Source organism: Mirounga leonina, unplaced genomic scaffold (assembly GCF_011800145.1).
Source record: "Mirounga leonina isolate KUSES-001 unplaced genomic scaffold, KU_Mleo_1.0 Mir_448, whole genome shotgun sequence".
In the NCBI taxonomy this organism is placed as follows: domain Eukaryota; kingdom Metazoa; phylum Chordata; class Mammalia; order Carnivora; family Phocidae; genus Mirounga; species Mirounga leonina.
The window spans coordinates 380790-396107 of NW_023270758.1; the positions used below are offsets into that span (position 1 = coordinate 380790).

Below are 15318 nucleotides of genomic sequence, written 5' to 3' on the forward strand. Positions count from 1 at the left end.
CCCATCCTTTCCCTAGACTCTAGCACTGATAGAGTTTCCTCCTATGTTCGTTCACTTTTCATCCAACTTGTTTTTATTAGTTTTAAGTTTTAGGCCATGAAAAGGAATCGGTCTACCAGATCTACTTATAGGTCATTAAGCCAATGTTAAAACATATTTATAAATAATTACCAAAATTTTAAGGTGTCAATGTTTCTACAAAAACTACTTTGAATTCTAAAGGTATGTCCATTCTTTTACTAGTATCTCTTACTACTTTAGACTTTAAAAATGAAGAACTAAATTGAAAAAGATCCACACTGGCCAAGCTAGCTTCATAGCAAATTATTAAGTAGCCACATTTCTGGGTGGAAAAGCAAGATTCATTCCGATGTGGGTTCTAAAATGGGATCACTGTTCACCCATCAATTTTTTTTTTTTAAAGATTTTATTTATTTATTTATTTATGAGAGACAGAGAGAGAGAGGCAGAGGGAGAAGCAGGCTCCCAAGGAACAGAGAGCCCGATGCGGGCCTCGATCCCAGGACCCTGGGATCATGACCTGAGCCGAAGGCAGACGCCTAACCATCTGAGCCACCCAGGCGCCCCCCATCAATTTTTTTTTTAACTGTAAAAATTAGCAAGAGCTGGGCGCCTGGGTGGCTCAGTTGGTTAAGCGACTGCCTTCGGCTCAGGTCATGATCCTGGAGTCCCTGGATCGAGTCCCGCATCGGGCTCCCTGCTCGGCAGGGAGTCTGCTTCTCCCTCTGACCCTCCTGAGCCTCCCCCCTCTCATGTGCTCTCTCTCTCAAATAAATAAATAAAAATCTTAAAAAAAAAAAAAATTAGCAAGAGCTATTCTTTAAAAGTCCTTTTAACATGATCGTAAAAATAATGTCAGAAGCCCGTAACAAAGAGAAGCCTTGATCAAGTGTTTAGACTACATTACTGAAAAGAATTCTCATGAAATCTCTGAACATTCCTGTTAACCCCATTTTTCATATTAGTGTGCTGAACCATTATTCACACACAGCAGAGCCACATTACCCTTTAAGGATTTAAGTGGCTTACTTTATTCAATTCTTTCATGATCATTCGCAACAGAAAATTAATGAAAAATGTTAACGCCAAAAAGACCTGTTTATGATATATATAGAGAGAAAGCAGAGCACACTATATATACATGTATCTACGTATTAGTAAGGCTTTGTTGGCTTGCATAAATTGGCTTACATAAATAGCACTGGTATAAAAGGGCTCAGAGAAGAAAGAGCTTGCTCCAAACCAGGGGTTTTGTTCCATGTAGTTTTGTACAATAGGAATAACATTCATTAAAGGAGTTAAAGACAGGAAAAAGTGGACAAGACAGATGGGGACACTTGAACAAATTGGGATGAATAAACCATTCACTAGCTATCTAACTCTGAAATTCCAGGCTTAAAAATTTTGGAGGGGATTTAGCGCTCATTTGGCATGCTGAGACTAGCAAAGGAGTTATTCTTGGGCCCCTGATCGTAAGTAAGGCTTTGCAATACCCTTGGCACACTGAAGCAGCCGGTTATTGGAAGGATACTATCTTCCAAGTCTATAGTAGCTCAAAAATTATTTTCCTCCCTTAAAAATGTTGACGTATCGCTGGTTTCCAGGAAGTTAGCAAAATTTAACTTCAAGCTAAAAAAATTTATTTCATCTTATCAATTATTAACCTTGTAATGTGCAAGGTGTGTTTTGGCTTCTGGAATATAAACCCACATTCCTTTTGAGGCTCTCAGTCCATTGAGGAAGACAACCAGAGCCCACAGAAAACAACTGGCGTGTCCTCACAGCATCTTCAGTGATGCTATTCCATCCTGGTTGTGTGTGGGGGTGGGCAGGCAGGCACCGTGAGGGAATAGTTAAAAAAAAAAAAAAAAAAAGGCAAGCTAATTCTTGAACAGTGGGTAGGAAACTGTAAGACAGGCAGAGGAGGAAGAAAACTCCAGCCAGACGAAAACAGCCAAGTACAGAAGACATGGAAATAGAACATGGCCTTTCTGGGGTCCAGCAAAAATAGATGAGTCTTAACATGTTATGTCCCACTCCTCTCTACATGGCAGGGGTGAGTTGGGCTACTTAGGTGCCGAGGCTTGAGTACCCAAGGCTGGACTGAACCTTCAGAAGTAGTAGAATTTCCTCCTCAAAGTAGTATCAGACATCAAAAGCTAGAATTTTTAAGATCAAATAAATACAAGCACCTATCACAGTGCCTGGCAGTTACTTCTTACATTTCTTTCAAGCCTTTAAATTCATTAAGCAGCCCATTCAGCACCCTTATTTAGGCTTAGGAGTTAAGCTGTTTAGGTTCAGGAAGATGAAGGGGGAGCAGATGTGGGGAGTGTCGTGTGGTGCAAATGACGGGGTTCAGGCAATCATAGGATGGAAGAGTAAGGGAGGAGTTAAAACCTTAGGCCTATTTCCAAAGAAGACATCCAGATGGCCGACAGACACATGAAAAAGTGCTCAACATCGCTCGGCATCAGGGAAATCTCATACCTCAATGAGATATCACCTCACACCAGTCAGAATGGCTAAAATTAACAAGTCAGGAAACGACAGATGTTGGCGGGGATGCGCAGAAAGGGGAACCCTCCTACACTGTTGGTGGGAATGCAAGCTGGTGCAGCCACTCTGCAAAACAGTATGGAGGTTCCTCAAAAAGTTGAAAATAGAGCTACCATACGATCCAGCAATTGCACTACTGGGTATTTACCCCAAATATACCAATGTAGGGATCTGAAGGGGTACGTGCATCCCGATGTTTATAGCAGCAATGTCCAAAATAGCCAAACTGTGGAAAGAGCCAAGATGTCCATCGACAGATGAATGGATAAAGAAAATGTGCTATATATACAGTGGAATATTATGCAGCCATCAAAAAGAATGACATCTTGCCATTTGCAATGACGTGGACGGAACTGGAGGGTGTTATGATGAGTGAAATAAGTCAATCAGAGAAAGACATGTATCATATGACCTCACTGATATGAGGAATTCTTAATCGCAGGAAACAAACTGAGGGTTGCTGGAGTGGGGGGTGGGAGGGATGGGGTAGCTGGGTGATAAGACATTGGGGAGGGTATGTGCTATGGTGAGTGCTGTGAATTGTGCAAGACTGTTGAATCACAGATCTGTACCTCTGAAACAAATAATGCAATATATGTTAAGAAAAAAAAAAAAGATAGCAGGAGGGGAAGAATGAAGGGGGGGGAACCAGAGGGGGAGATGAACCATGAGAGACTATGGACTCTGAGAAACAAACTGAGGGTTCCAGAGGGGAGGGGGTTGGGAGGATGGGTTGGCCTGGTGATGGGTATTAAAGAGGGCACGTTCTGCATGGAGCACTGGATGTTATGCACAATGAATCGTGGGTCACTACATCAAAAACTAATGATGTAATGTATGGTGATTAACATAACATAATAAAAAAAGAAGAAGAAAAAAAAAGAACCTTAGGCCTAAGGCCAGTAGAGGATGCAGGAAAAGATTGGTTTAAACTTAAACCAATAGCCAAAGATGATGAATTCTGGAAAACTGTCCTAGGAGTGGATGGCTGTTAAAGGGAACGTCAGTTGAGATTAAAATGAAAGGCCAGGAGCCTACCTAGGTAAGGAAACTGACCTCACCTGATGAAGTTTATGATAAAGAGTCCCGGGTGCTAAAATCCTCAGTGAATGTGGGAGATACGATCTAGATCTGGGGTCCTGATTAGTACGAATGAAGAGGGTAGTCTAGCTGGAGTACCTCAGAGTAGAAGTGGTCGTTATGTGTTGTGTGGGGTGGGGTGTGGTTGGGCTTCAAGGGGGCACAACAGACACCTTCACCCCCAGTGACAGCCCTTTAAAGGAAAGTTGGTTTCACTTAACTTATTTTAACACACTTAACTTTTGACAAACATGTAACAAACTTAACTCAGTCCTGAATGGCTTACATGAGGTCAACAGCATTTGTGACACCCACATTAATCTCTTTAAATCATTTTTCTTTAAACATTAGAAGTTACATTGAAAACACACTCTGAAGTATTTTTGCACACTGTCCACACAGCCCAGCCTGGAAATCCTTTAAAAGGCACAGACACAGGAGGTTCATAGAAGCAAGTTGCTGCTAATTTAGTTCCTTTCCTCTCCCACTATTAACAGTCCTGGGGAACCCTAGGACCACCCTCAGACTGGAGCTGGTCTCTTTTCCTCCTTCCAGCCGCTGTCATCTTGATCCCTGTTCATACTGCCGTGTTTCTGAGGTACCATTCTTACCCTAACTCCCCAAACCCTTTCAATAGCTTTTCATTGCCTACGATAACTTCCTGAACCACAGCCCCAAAGAGCCCATTATAGTCTAACCCAGCGCTCCTGGACCTCCTCCTGCTTGCTCTTGTCAATGGGGCAGACCAGGCAGGCCACAGACGCTCATGACTGTGTGCTTTAGCTGGCACTTTATCGAGGAATTTAACACTCATCAGGGTTTCAAGAAAAAGAACCATAAACAAATCACAATTCCTCATCGCTAAAATTCAAGTCCAAACTTCGAATTACTGTAAGACCCTTTTAGATTTTTTTTCAACTAGCTCTCCAATTAATCCTGATTTCTTATTTCTGGCCACCTACTACCAGCCCACTGATGAAGTCTACCTACCATGTTTACTTCGTAATTTTGCATATTTGGTGCAGCTTATACTACAGGCTCAAAGGCTATTTTAAATGAGGAAATGGAAGGGGGAAGAGACATGACACACTTCCTTCAAATAACACAGATATTCGACATTTGAAAAGTTTACTGAAAACTTTTATTGTAATCAAAAAGTGACATAACGGGGTTGTAATGAATTCAGCAAATCATTCTGCTGATATTTTAGAACTGATACCAGCTTTTGCCAGGCAATTAAAAAAATTCAAATGTGAAAATTTCACAGTACAGTAAACTCCACCCCAACTAATTAATGGTGGTTAAAAATAATAGGCCCTAGCAAAACCTCTCATGTTACATGGTCACAACTCACAATTCTGTACAAAAGTTCGTGTTATAAAGCTCTGATGTAAAAATCAAATAATCAAGCAGCAATATTTTAAGTGCAGCACAGGGTCTTCCATATCATTATTTACAAGGCTTGAATCTCTTTACATTATAACAAAATTTAATACAGATGACTTAGTAATTAAGTCAATTTTTAAAAATCTGTCCTTTTATACCGGGACAGATTTCACTTTTTGGTCATCTTTCTCCTTCTCCTTTTCTTTATCTTTGCTCTTCTTGGACTTCTTTTTCTTGTGTTTGTGTTTTTGGCTTTTTTCCGATTCTACTTCAGCGCCTGCATGCTTCTTATGCTTCTTATGTTTTTTATGTTTCTTGTGCTTTTTCTTTTCCTTCTTCTTCTTCTTCTTCTTGCTGTCCTGACTCTCTGCAGAGCTGGCACTACTGCTGTGGCTTCGGGTCTGGCTTCCAGAAGGGCTATGACTTCTACTTGGACTAACACTAGGGCTGCTTTGACTCTGGCTCCTGGCTGTGCCTACCTGGCCGCCTGCTGCTGGGTCCAGGCTGTCTTTTGCTTTCTCCACGACTTTATCTTTCAGTTCCTTAGAAACTTTTCCTGAAGTTTCCTCCTCTTTTACAGACACATTGCTTTCACTGTCACTTTCATTATAGTCTGGTTCAAAAGCAGCTTCATCAGTTTCTCTAGTTAAGTCGGAGGAAAGTCGGGAGGAGTGACTTAACTGCGGTTTCGGCTTCACCGCATTCTTGTCAGTCTGCCCAGGAACTTGCTCTTTTTCAGTCTGTGGGTCTGGTGGGTTAAGCACATATGGTAATTTATTGCCACTTGACTCTTTATTGTTCCTTGCTTCTAACATGTGCTTCTCACGATCTTTACAAGGATTTTTATCTACAGGTTTTGTCTCTTCACTTGGGCGTTTAGTATCATAAGTGGCTTTGTGATCATGAGGTTTTTTGTCTCTTGAGGGACTGGAATTGCTCTTTTTGGAATCTCCTGTTCCCTTCTTGGGCAAATCTCTCTCCTCCCGTGGCTTAGTTTTCTGTCCAGATGCAGAATCTTTACTTCGAGAAGGAGAGTCTTTCCTTCTTGTTAATTCATTCCTTTCATCTCTACGTTTGGAACTTGAGTATTCTCTGTTGTCATAGTCAGTTTTTTTGTCTCTGTTGGGGGTAAAGTCTTTAGTTGAAGAACCTCGAACAGAATCATGCTTATCTGAAGTTCTCGTCTCTTTGGAAGATTGAGACAGACTTTTAAAATTTCCTTGTTCATTCAGACGGTCCAAGTTACTATCTTTCTCCGGCTGAGCGCTGTTCTTCCTCTTCTCAGGGTTTTCCTTCTCCAACACTGAATGATCTCGATCTTTGGTCTTCCCCTTTTCACTGGATGCAGAGTTCTTTGAACTTTTGATCTCATGTTGTGTAAGTTCATGGCTCACTTCCTTGGTGAGTTTCTGAATTTTCTCTGATGACTCGCTTTCTTTTTCAGTATACTTGACTGTATTTAAGGGTTTAGTGCTAACATTTTTAATAACACTGGCAGGTTTTCCTACACTTGATACAGGCTGTGTGGTCTTAACATCTTCTTCTTCAGATTCAAAGTCATCTTTATCCCATTTGGACTGAGGAACCTGAATCATAATAATAACATCTTCAGCAGGAGCTGTATTGTCATTATTATACTCTTCCATAGTTTTAATGACAGTTCGTTTTGTGTCTGTTTTTTCTTCAGATTTCCGCACAGGACTGCCTCCAGTTGAGCTCGTACTAAAAAAAAATTAAAATAGTTAATTTATGATGAATTTAATGAAGAATTTACTACTACTCAACACTGATAAATATAAAAAAGGCTAACTTAAACATAAACGTCCTTATAACTCTCAAAAGCCAATGGCCCTACTCTGAGATTAAATGATTTAAATGTAGGATTGTGTTAAAAAAAAAAAAGGCTCACCCACAAAATCTACTTGCAACCTTCAACTCCTTTCTTTAAAGATATGAATAAACCAGCCTAACCCCTTCTTAATTAACATACTACACTTTAGAATTACAAGCACTGATAAAATTAAAGGAATTCTTTCCCCAAACAAACATCCACACCCAACCACCCATAATCAGTTACCTGGTATAATCCACAAGCGTTGAGCTGGATCCTTCAGCTCCAGCTACTTTTCGTCTGACCTTTCCTTTGACTTTTTCTTGTTTAACTTTGCTAGATGTTGATTCCAATTTTTCAGTGGTTTCTTTTGTATTAGATACATTTTCTGTACTTCCAATTTTTTTACCCGTTTCTCTGTTGAGCTTGATTTTTTTGGCTGGGGCAGTTGATGATGAAGTTTTGTCTTTCTCAGGGGTCCTATCCATCTTTTCAATATCTGGTTCCATTTTCCGCTTTGGTGATGGTTTCACTATTTCGGTTACTTCTAGTTTAGAGATTTTCATTGAAGAGGATTCAAAATCTTTATCTACACCCTTTTCTTCAGTTTTTCTTTTTCTTTTTTCTCCCTTGCTGTCAGGTGGCTTACTTTTCTCACTAGGCTTCTTGGCCTTATCTTCCTTATTAGTTAGCTTTTCTGATTTGACATCTTTGGAGTAATCCTTCTTCACTTTTTCCTCTTTGACTGGTTTTGTCTCTTGATGTTCTTTTGCCGACTTAGAGTGAGCTTTCCTGGGGGTACCAATGATCTTTTCATCTTTTTGGGAGGAAGATGATGATTTAGCACTGTCAGTCTTTGGAGTCTCCTCTTTGGCTTTTTTAAGTGGAGGTTCAGATCGAGGAGATTTTTCACGCTCTCCATCTAGTTTTTCTTGAGGTCCCTTAGCAGGTTTTGCAACGTTTTCTTTTTTGGACACAGTAGAACCATCATTTTTCCGTTTGGTCTTATCACCTTTTGCTTTTGGTTTGTCTTTCTCCCTCTTGTCTTTTTCAGACACTGATTTAAAAGTGATAGATTCTGCATCCATTGGCTCATCTCTAACAGGTGTAGCATCATCTCGACTTGGGAGGACAAACAATGAATCTGTTTTATTTTCTTCACCACTTGTAGGTTCTCTCGATTTCCTAGAAGTTTCTAATAACTCAGGGTTTAGAAAGCCTTCACTTTCCTCCCCCTTTCTTCTTTTCCTATGTTTCTTATGTTTGTTTCCTTTACCATCTCCTGGAGCATTTTCACTCTCCTTCTCTTTCGACTTTGTGCTGTCCTTCTGATTGTGACTGTCTCTTGTTGAAAGCTTTTCTGGATAGTTGCCACCTAAATTTCGACTTCTATGGCTTTGTCCACCAGCATAATCTTCTCTGCGGCCTCTTGTGAAGGGAGAATTCCTGATATTAAGAGGTAAAAACCTCTCTGGAGAAAAGTTCTCTCTATTTGCTGATGGTCTAGGCTGTGTTCCAGTAGCATAACCTATTTTATAATACTTTTCATACCACTCTCTGTATTTTCTCTCCCATTCTCGGTAACGCTCTTTTTCAAATGGGTCTCTAAAGTCAACACTTCTCCCATAATAAGCTTTCATGTCATAAGGTGGCGGAACTTCTCTGTATCTATTAAAATATTCACGTTCTGTTTCCCCTTGAGGCACGTTACGTTTATTAGGAGACTGTCCCCTAAATGCTTGAGGAGATCTTGACCGTGAATGATATCGTCTATATGGGGGTGACCTTGACCTAGATCGATGATATCCATGAGATCTAGACCGTGAACGGTAATTTCGGCTCTTGCCTCTGCCTCTTCTGGGGTATGGAGGAGATCGTGAATAGGAACGAGAGTGTGAACGGCTAAATGATCGAGAATAAGAACGTGAACGTGTTGAACCAGATCTTGACTTAGAATAAGTATATGAACTTCTTGAATATGATGAACCACTATAGGGAGATTTAGACCTAAAAACAAAAACAAAACAATAGTTGATAGTTGAGAAATATATACAAAATAAAATACAGACTCAGATTCTAGCATGCTCTCCTCACGGTTCCATCTTTATATCAAATTTCATCTTAGATGATTAAAGAGGCACAGTGACCTCTACTGGAATGGAATAAAGTACACAAAGATCAGAGCAATCACTTGTTACAAAACAAAAGTGAAATCTTGACAATTAAGAGTGAAGCGCATTAATGTACCGTGAGTTATATGAGCTAATTAACATTAAACAAAATGCCAATTAAATTTAAATTTTACTTCCTATCTGGTTATTTAAGTAGGAGTAATTTCTTTGTCCTATGTTGGCCAATAGTCTAGCTTTGAAAGGAACCACATTTCAAAGGTAAGCTTAAAAAATAAGTCTTTTAAACAAACTTCCAGGGAATTTTTATAATTCACTTTTCTATCAATAAAGCAATCTGTATTCTACCACTACTTCATCAATTACACAGGTTAATGTTCCAGCAAGAAGCTGTAGCCTCAGGTAAAAGGGTCCTCAGAAATGTTCTTCGGCTATTTCTCTATTTCTTTCCTTCCACAAACATCTCCCAATTATTTCACGCTACAAATAACTTCGAGGGACAAGGGCAATTTCATCCCCATAACTGCTAGTTCTACACAATAGAATTTACATTGAGACATTATTTCAATAAACAGATATTGGGAAATAAGCTACATGTCCATTTCTATAAACCTAGACCGAATCAGAAAAATTCCATAAGTGCAATGTTATTTATATCCATAGCTAATCCCTGGATATTCAAAGTCCCATTTGTAATTCTGTTGTGAAGGCTTGCAAAACACTAACCTGGAAAATGAGCGCCTACGCTCCTTTTGAATCTTTTTGTATTCCATCAATTCCTTAGCAAAATCATTTGTAAACTCATCTAGCTTGGACTTTTTCTTTTCCCTAGTAAAATAAAGTTAAAGAGTGAAAGTTAACAAAAACCATTTAAGAAAACTAACAAGACAAATGTAATTAGATCATGAATGAAATGAATGAAATTGCCATTAGTTTTCCACTTTAAAACTATGAATAACTAAGAATCCCTGAGGAAGTTGCTTGTATGGCTTTGGTTTAATTTTTAGGTGATTTTTCTTGTACTAACTGGAAACACTAGAAAATGTTTCCAAAGATACCTGGTTTAATGTCACATCAGAAAATGAAAGTGTATGAGAATTTCAAATTAAAACACTCACTCTTCTTTTAGCCGTCGTTGCTCTCTATAGAATTCTTCCCTGGACAACGGGGGTGCTTGTGTTGTTGGGATGGTATTTGAGTGAGCTGTCTGCACTCCTGATGATACCCAAGTTGTCGATAAATTGGCCGGAGCTGGAGGAAAGCCTGGAGGAGGGACACTATAGCCAGCAGGTGGTGGCTGGCCAGGAGGAAACTGAGGAGAGAACTGTGGAGGAGGCACACCTGCAGAGAGAGGAAGTGTATGGGGTGGGGGCGGGTACAAAGGAGGGGGTGGCACAGGCACAAAAACTGGAGTTGCTGGTAGCGATGGGCCTTGAGTTCTCTGTGATCTTTCGCTGTGGTGTCGTCCGCGGTTTATACTTCTGGAGAAATAAATCCAAGATATTATTCCTTCAAACTAAAATCAACCAAAACAAGACAAGTAAGCTTGTCTTTTCTATCCATAATTATCTTCAAACTTACAAATGATGGAATAGAATCAAGTATTCAAATAAGAATAGAAACTTATTTATATGAAAATATAATTTTTAAGGCCACTTGGGGACCGAAATGATACAAGTTTATAGGGCCTTCTCTCTATGGAGACGCTATATTTAGAAGTTCTCTTTTGTGAAGTTCACATTTATTATCACTCCACAAAGATCTTTTTTTTTTTTTCACTCCACAAAGATCTTTTGTGACCTCCTAATCTGTCATTTAAAAGAACTGACAAGGTTAATGCCTCTCTGACCTAGGCCTCCCCAAAATGCCTTCCAGACCAAAACTTTCAATGAATAAAAACCACTTCCTGTAATCCTTTGAGGTAGGAAGTGTGGAAAGGATCCTTCTAAGTGGTACTTCAAAAATACCTAAGTACAAGGTATTATTTTCATAATTTTATATTTCACCTGACATTATGTATATCGTGAGCATTTCTTGATGTCATTAAAATGTCTTTAGAAACACAGTTTTAAATGGCGTCATAGCTTTTTGGTTTTGTTTTGTTTTTGCATTTAAAGTACTTTTTATTAATTGGTTACATTTTTTAAAAAACTGGAAGAGTTGACACAAGGTTACATTTGTTTCACGTGTGCAACACAGTGATTCACTAGAGGGTCTATACCTTATGTGAGGCTCAGAGTGTAACTACTGTCACCATACTACGCTATCACAATCCCATTGATTGTATATATGCCCTATGCTCTACCTTTCATCCTCAAGAAAGTAAGTACTACTCTTTTTTTTTTTTTTTTAAGATTTTATTTATTTATTTGACAGAGAGAGACACAGCGAGAGAGGGAACATAAGCAGGGGAGGTGGGAGAGGGAGAGGGAGAAGCAGGCTTCCCGCCAAGCAGGGAGCCCGATGCGGGGCTCGATCCCAGGACTCTGGGATCATGACCTGAGCCGAAGGCAGACGCTTAACAACTGAGCCACCCAGGCGCCCCTAAAGATGTGGTTTTTTTTTTTTAAGATTTTATTTATTTATTTGAGACCGAGAGAATGAGAGACAGCACGAGAGGGAAGAGGGCAGAGGGAGAAGCAGACCCCCTGCTGAGCAGGGAGCCCGATGTGGGACTCGATCCCGGGACTCCAGGATCATGACCTGAGCCGAAGGCAGTCGCTTAACCAACTGAGCCACCCAGGCACCCTAGTACTACTCTTAACATTTGTAATTAACAACTAAAAATCTCAATGTTTTATTTCTAAGCGTTGGGTGAAAATAACAGTGCTGGCCAAAGTTTCTGAATTGTCCCTCATCAAAGAAATAGTGGCTTCTTTAAAAGGTGGGCTTATTTCTGTTAAGCTAAAGGTTCTTTAAATTATGAATAACTGGTACACAGCAGCAGCAGCAGGGGCTTAGAGTTTAAGCCTCTTTTCAGAGTCTGAATTAGTAAATATTATCTTCTATTAACATGTGATCTAGTAACAAAGTTATTACTTAGCAATTCTCAATGCAGCACTAGAAGATAAACCTTAATATTCTTGTTATAGAGTTAATTTAGAGGCCCTTTACCCTGGTGGCGAGTGTGACCTAGATAATAAGACTTCGGGCTTCGAAGAGTAACATTGCTTTTGCCTGTCCAGGGCAAAAGCCCCGAACAATTTCTTTGTCTCTTCTTTTGGAAAAGAGAAGGTGGGAGAAGATTCAGACAATGGAGTCTAGAAGAGGAATAAATGCAAGTCTTCACACTTGGGAGGTGAGCAAGTTAACTTTCATCTTAAATTAAACTGTCACCTTAAATATTATCTGCACCTTAATGACTTCCTTCTACCCTCAAAAGAGCATGTGAGCTAATATTCTGCTGTGAGCTTGGAGAAAGTAGTCACTGGGAAGGAGTATTAAAGATATAGCCTAAAACCATCATTTAAAAGACTAAATGTAATCTATTTTTCTCTAGGCCTCAAGGGCAACTCCTGAGGACTTAAGTGAGATAAGCATAAACCAAATGACCTCCCTCCCCTGCCACTGCTGTGCTTTAATTTCTCTGTGTTATATTTTTCAGCATGTCATCAGATTACAGTTTTTCAAGATGTTTAACAAGCCTACCTGTAGCAGCTCCTCTCCCCCCTTCTAATTTGCTGCGGTGGAGAAACCAGATATCCAAGCTTATTGGAACTGTGAGGAAAGATAAAATGGGCTTGAGTATAACACAGGATCTCTTAGTGTGTGGACTTTAAGACATATATTTTAACTAGAAACTTTTTCTTCTCCCTGATCCCCATTCTGAAATTTGTTCCAGATAGAGGGGATATGAGCAAGTATTACATTTACTTAAACTACTTTTTCAGTTAACTACTGTGACAATAATTAAACCTCAACGTACAATATTTTTCACAATATGGTATTCCATTTAGCATTCTACAAGTGACTGTGAACTTGTTACAAGAGAAATAGAGCCCTTTTATCTGCTGGGCACTGTGCAGCTAAGGAACTAGCACTGTTCCAATTCTGCAGATGAGGCAATGGAGCTGAGGAGTAAAACTGCATGCCCAAGGGGCATGTAGCTGCTAAGTGCAGGGGCTGGGATTCCAACCCAAGCCTACTGGTCTCCAAATCCTGTATTCCTTCTCCCGACACAATCTGCTAAGTCTCTCACTTAGCATACTCTTGAAAATAAAAAATCTGACTTATCTTTCAAACAAACAAATCAAAATTTTAGAATATAAGCCAGTTTATATAAATATATAAGCCTGTTTATATATAGAAACAAATGATTGTATACATAAAGACCATTCATAAATAAATACACTAATTTTTAATGCCACAGACCATTATCAATATAAAGATCAAAATCCTATAGATTTTAATATGTAATAAAATTCTACTAACACAGACTATTCAAAATGAGAAACTGTTTGGTAGCCTTAATATGTGTTTACTCAAATCAAATTCTGAAAATCCACATTAAGGCTAGGAAAAAGTTCAATCTATTAGCACACTAAGTGATTCAACATTTAAAATACTCTTTCAAAAAAAACTACTACTTTCAATTACTACTTATCCATGAACTGAGATCCTGTCAAGATCACCATTTGGTAAGACAGGAAAGTAACAAGAATTGATAAGAATTTATATTTTACCATTTTAAGAAAAGAATTACTCGTTCTTCTAGAAAATAGTTCTTCACATAATCTTGAATTTATGACACTTTCCATGAAAACTATGTTAATGTGGCATACAAAAGAGTTTACAATAAAAAATATTCACCAACACATTAGATTCTAATTCCCATTATCTAGTTCAAAAGCGATCATCTGTAGATTTTTAAACATATACTTACTGTTCCCAACCTGGTCGACCACCACCTGGACGAGCAGTATTTATTCTTACTGGACCTTGGAAACAAAAACAATAGGTAAATATGAAATCGCATGTTAAGTAAAGTTACAACTATTTTCGAAAGGAGAAAATGTTCAAACCAGAATGATTTTACTTACCAGTTGTGGGGATCAACTGTCCATGCAATAGTGACTGTCCAAGCAAAGACGGGGTTCCAAGTACAGGCACCTGGTAACCCTGTAGGATAAAAACATGAATAAAAAGAAATAGTTAAAAAAAAAAAAAAAAAAGACAAAAGAGGGAGAGTTAAAAAACAAACAAAACCCGGAAGAAAACTGTAAGACAAATCTCCAAATTTAAAAGCCAATCAAACTTACCTTCTCCTCCATAAGAGCAGTGATTGCGATTGAAGAGGCACCCTTTGAGTGCTCGGGCGCAAGGGCTGCAGCCGGCAGTATTTTACTATCAGAGTCCCTACAAAACAACGTAGTTTGCAATACATTAAGAAGTCATCAGAAATGGAGGATCAGAGTAAAACATTTACATATTATTACTAAGTCTGTTCACCCACCACCTGCACTAAGGTGAGTTAAATCAAAGCTGAAGAAAACTCTGGAGGAAAGTGAGAAGCCTAGACCTTTGCACAGTTCCTCAAACACACAGTGTAAGTAAAAAGAAGGAATCTCCTTAAGGAGTCCCATCTGTGATAGCTATGACAGAAACCAGTTCAGTTCTCAGAATAAAGCTTAAAAAAAAAAAAAGTCAAAGTGTGGGACCTAAAGAAGACAGGATTAAGAGTGAATTCTACTTCCAGCTCCACCACTAAATCAAAGGGGTAATCTTAGAAAAGCCAATGAACCCTGAGACTCATTCCCACTGTTAATCACAGAAAATCAGTGAGACGTCTTCCATATACATCCCAGTCCTCAAGATTTTTGCTTCAGTAGGTCTGTACAGATCCCTGGCATCTATTTTTTTTTTTTTTTTAAAGTGGTTGATTCTTTAAGAATTTATGAGCCACTGGATGACACGGTCAAAGGTCCTTTTTGTGTCTGAAGTGGTAGGATTTAAGTGAGTTTTCACTGGTCGTCTTCTACCTAATTTTGCTCCAGAACAATTGTTTCTGACTTCTCTACTGCCACCAATGTTTTATCCCCTCTACTCCACCGATCCAAATTGTGCTTAGTTCTGCTCAGATCGACTCTTTCTAATACCACCATTACGACCACAAGTGAATTCTCTTTATGATTCGACATTTAACAAGGGTTCTTGGCAACTTGTATAGTCCTTGACCTTGGGATGCTTAATCATTTGCCGAGCGAATCTCCTTCATTTACCTGTTCCTCCAATTAAGAGTAAGTCATCTCTTACAAGGAAACCTTTAGAAGAGGGTTACTTTATTCCCCCACCTTACTGAGCACAATGATTCAC

General features: G+C 39.1%; 1 protein-coding gene across 2 annotated transcripts in view; it reads right to left on the reverse strand.

Moving 5' to 3' along the window:
* Positions 1-4583: 4583 nt before the first annotated feature.
* Positions 4584-15318, reverse strand: part of RBBP6 (RB binding protein 6, ubiquitin ligase) — a 31569-nt gene continuing 20834 nt past the window's right edge. The window contains exons 11-18 of one of the 2 annotated variants that reach the window (XM_034988036.1): positions 14265-14361; positions 14046-14124; positions 13889-13943; positions 12655-12723; positions 10125-10487; positions 9733-9834; positions 7124-8884; positions 4584-6768 (exon numbers count right to left, since the gene is read on the reverse strand). In XM_034988036.1, coding sequence (XP_034843927.1) covers positions 5199-6768; positions 7124-8884; positions 9733-9834; positions 10125-10487; positions 12655-12723; positions 13889-13943; positions 14046-14124; positions 14265-14361 — 4096 coding nt within the window. In that variant the 3' untranslated portion in view covers positions 4584-5198. The remainder of the gene's footprint in view (positions 6769-7123; positions 8885-9732; positions 9835-10124; positions 10488-12654; positions 12724-13888; positions 13944-14045; positions 14125-14264; positions 14362-15318) is intronic. The other variant, XM_034988037.1, reaches the window with a different exon arrangement.